A 2,034-nucleotide genomic window follows, 5' to 3' on the forward strand; every position below is an offset into this window, starting at 1 on the left:
ACACACACACACACACACACAGACAGACACACAATGAGGGCTGAATCTTTAAAAAGCTTTAAAAGTTATTTTACTGAAACATCTCGTTTAAAGAGCTGCATCACTGAAATAAGTGACTGAAATGATCACAAGTGTGATCTGATCCAGCTAATTTCTCAAAAATATTTAGGCCTGAATTGAAGATTTATGTATTTGAATTGCACATAAAATGTATTTGTATTACACAGTTTTAACATAAGGAAACTAATAAACTTCATGTGATGCAGTCATACATTTGTCAGTCATACATGAATGAAACGGGTCAGATTGAATCAACTGAATAGGTTTTAAATACACAATAACCAGCTTTATGTATTTATCAATAAATCCAATTTCATACATTTTGGCTGATTGAATACTGCTTGTTCCACTTATTTTAACCATGCTCATAGTTTTTAACTGAATAATAGCTGATTCTAAGCAATTTGAATAAATGCGTCTTAAAATAGGATTATTTAAATAAACCCAAATAGATTAATAGTTAATAATTAGATCACAAATAGTTAATAATAAACTAAGCTATGACTTTTTGAGTGCAGAAATCTGACCTGTTATGTATGACAAAAAAAAAAAAAGCTTCATATTAAGTTTATTGGTTTGTTTATTTTAAAACGGTGCAATTCAGAAACATAAATCTTAAATTTAGGCTTAAATATGTTCAGTTTCATGGTTTAATGCATTATGGAGAGACTAGTGCTGTTACATATTTCGTGAACACAATAATTCATCGCAGTCTGTCATGTAATAGTGATATTTTCCATTAAGCTTCACTCGCAGCAGCTTTAAATGACTTGATGATGGACCTTCAGAGCGTGATTGTGATCTATATCGAGCAATCCTGTAATTTGGCAACTAAAAAATTTGCCTCTTAAATGTTTTTTCGTTGGATCCAAACTAAGATGCTCCCTTTGGTTGAACTGAAATGTCGTGAAGAGCTTGTGAAAGTGCGTTCAGTTCGTTTGTATGCGTGTTTCTCTCAGACCTCTATACTCAGCGCAATTAACCTGGTGAGACCCGCCGGCTTCAGAGAGAATCTCAGCCTGTAATCATTCACACTATATTTCAGTCACTCTCCGAAGCCGCTCATTTAATTCCTTAATGCATCTTACTCGCTCAAACCCTCATTAACCCGTCTGGCTGCTGTCAGGGGGTCATTGCACAGGAACACCAGAGCTTTGTCAGAGCAGAAACGCACACGGACGTCTTGTGCTGCTGGGTATTATTCTTACCTATAGTTATTAAAAACATGAAACTTTTATATATTAAAATATATAATTATATATATATATATATATATATATATATATATATAAACTAGAAATGTTGGCAAGTAACTGAAATAATAAAAAATTTAATAAATATAATACAATTACTAAAATGAGCTGAAAAGATCAAAATAAAAAAACAAATGAATGATTTGAATAAAAAACTTTAAATAGTACATTAGTACTAAAATAACTGTTAATAGCCATGTAAAATAGTACAGTGTATCAGGCTGATTATTGTATTCATGTGCTGTGATATTTACACATTTCTTGGACAATGCTATGATTTTAATGATAGTAATTGTGTAATTCAAATGAAGTTTCCATGAAGTGCATGTTCTGTGAGTTACTGAGAACATGCGTTGTAGGAGTATGACTTCATATTTGGTGTGTTTGGGAGGTCTCTGGTGTGTGTGTGTGTGTGTGTGTGGTGACGTGCTGCTCTGTGTGTTCAGGAGTATCACGCTCAGCTGGAGGAGATGCAGGTGACCATCAGACAGCTGGAGGAGGACCTGTCTGCAGCCCGCCGCCGCAGCGACCTGTACGAGACCGAGCTGCGAGAGTCACGGCTGACCAGCGAAGAGCTCAAGAGGAAAGCAGCCGAATACCAGCAGAGGATCCAGAAGGTGTGTGTGTGTGTGTGTGTGTGTGTGTGAGAGAGAGAGAGAGGGAGTGTGTGTGTGTCTTTTGAGAGTTGGTGGGGGCATGGATGTGTGTGTGTGTGTGTGTG

General features: G+C 36.0%; 1 protein-coding gene across 1 annotated transcript in view; it reads left to right on the plus strand.

Annotated features, from left to right (window-relative positions):
- Positions 1 to 2,034, plus strand: part of LOC107574082 (citron Rho-interacting kinase-like) — a gene marked incomplete at its 3' end in the record, with an annotated part of 81,307 nt that overhangs the window by 26,878 nt on the left and 52,395 nt on the right. Inside the window, exon 5 of the mRNA XM_016260553.1 lies at positions 1,760 to 1,930. Within this exon, the coding sequence (XP_016116039.1) occupies positions 1,760 to 1,930 (171 nt within the window). The remainder of the gene's footprint in view (positions 1 to 1,759; positions 1,931 to 2,034) is intronic.

This window comes from Sinocyclocheilus grahami, unplaced genomic scaffold, assembly GCF_001515645.1.
Source record: "Sinocyclocheilus grahami isolate Dianchi unplaced genomic scaffold, SAMN03320097.WGS_v1.1 scaffold2112.1, whole genome shotgun sequence".
NCBI classification, from domain to species: domain Eukaryota; kingdom Metazoa; phylum Chordata; class Actinopteri; order Cypriniformes; family Cyprinidae; genus Sinocyclocheilus; species Sinocyclocheilus grahami.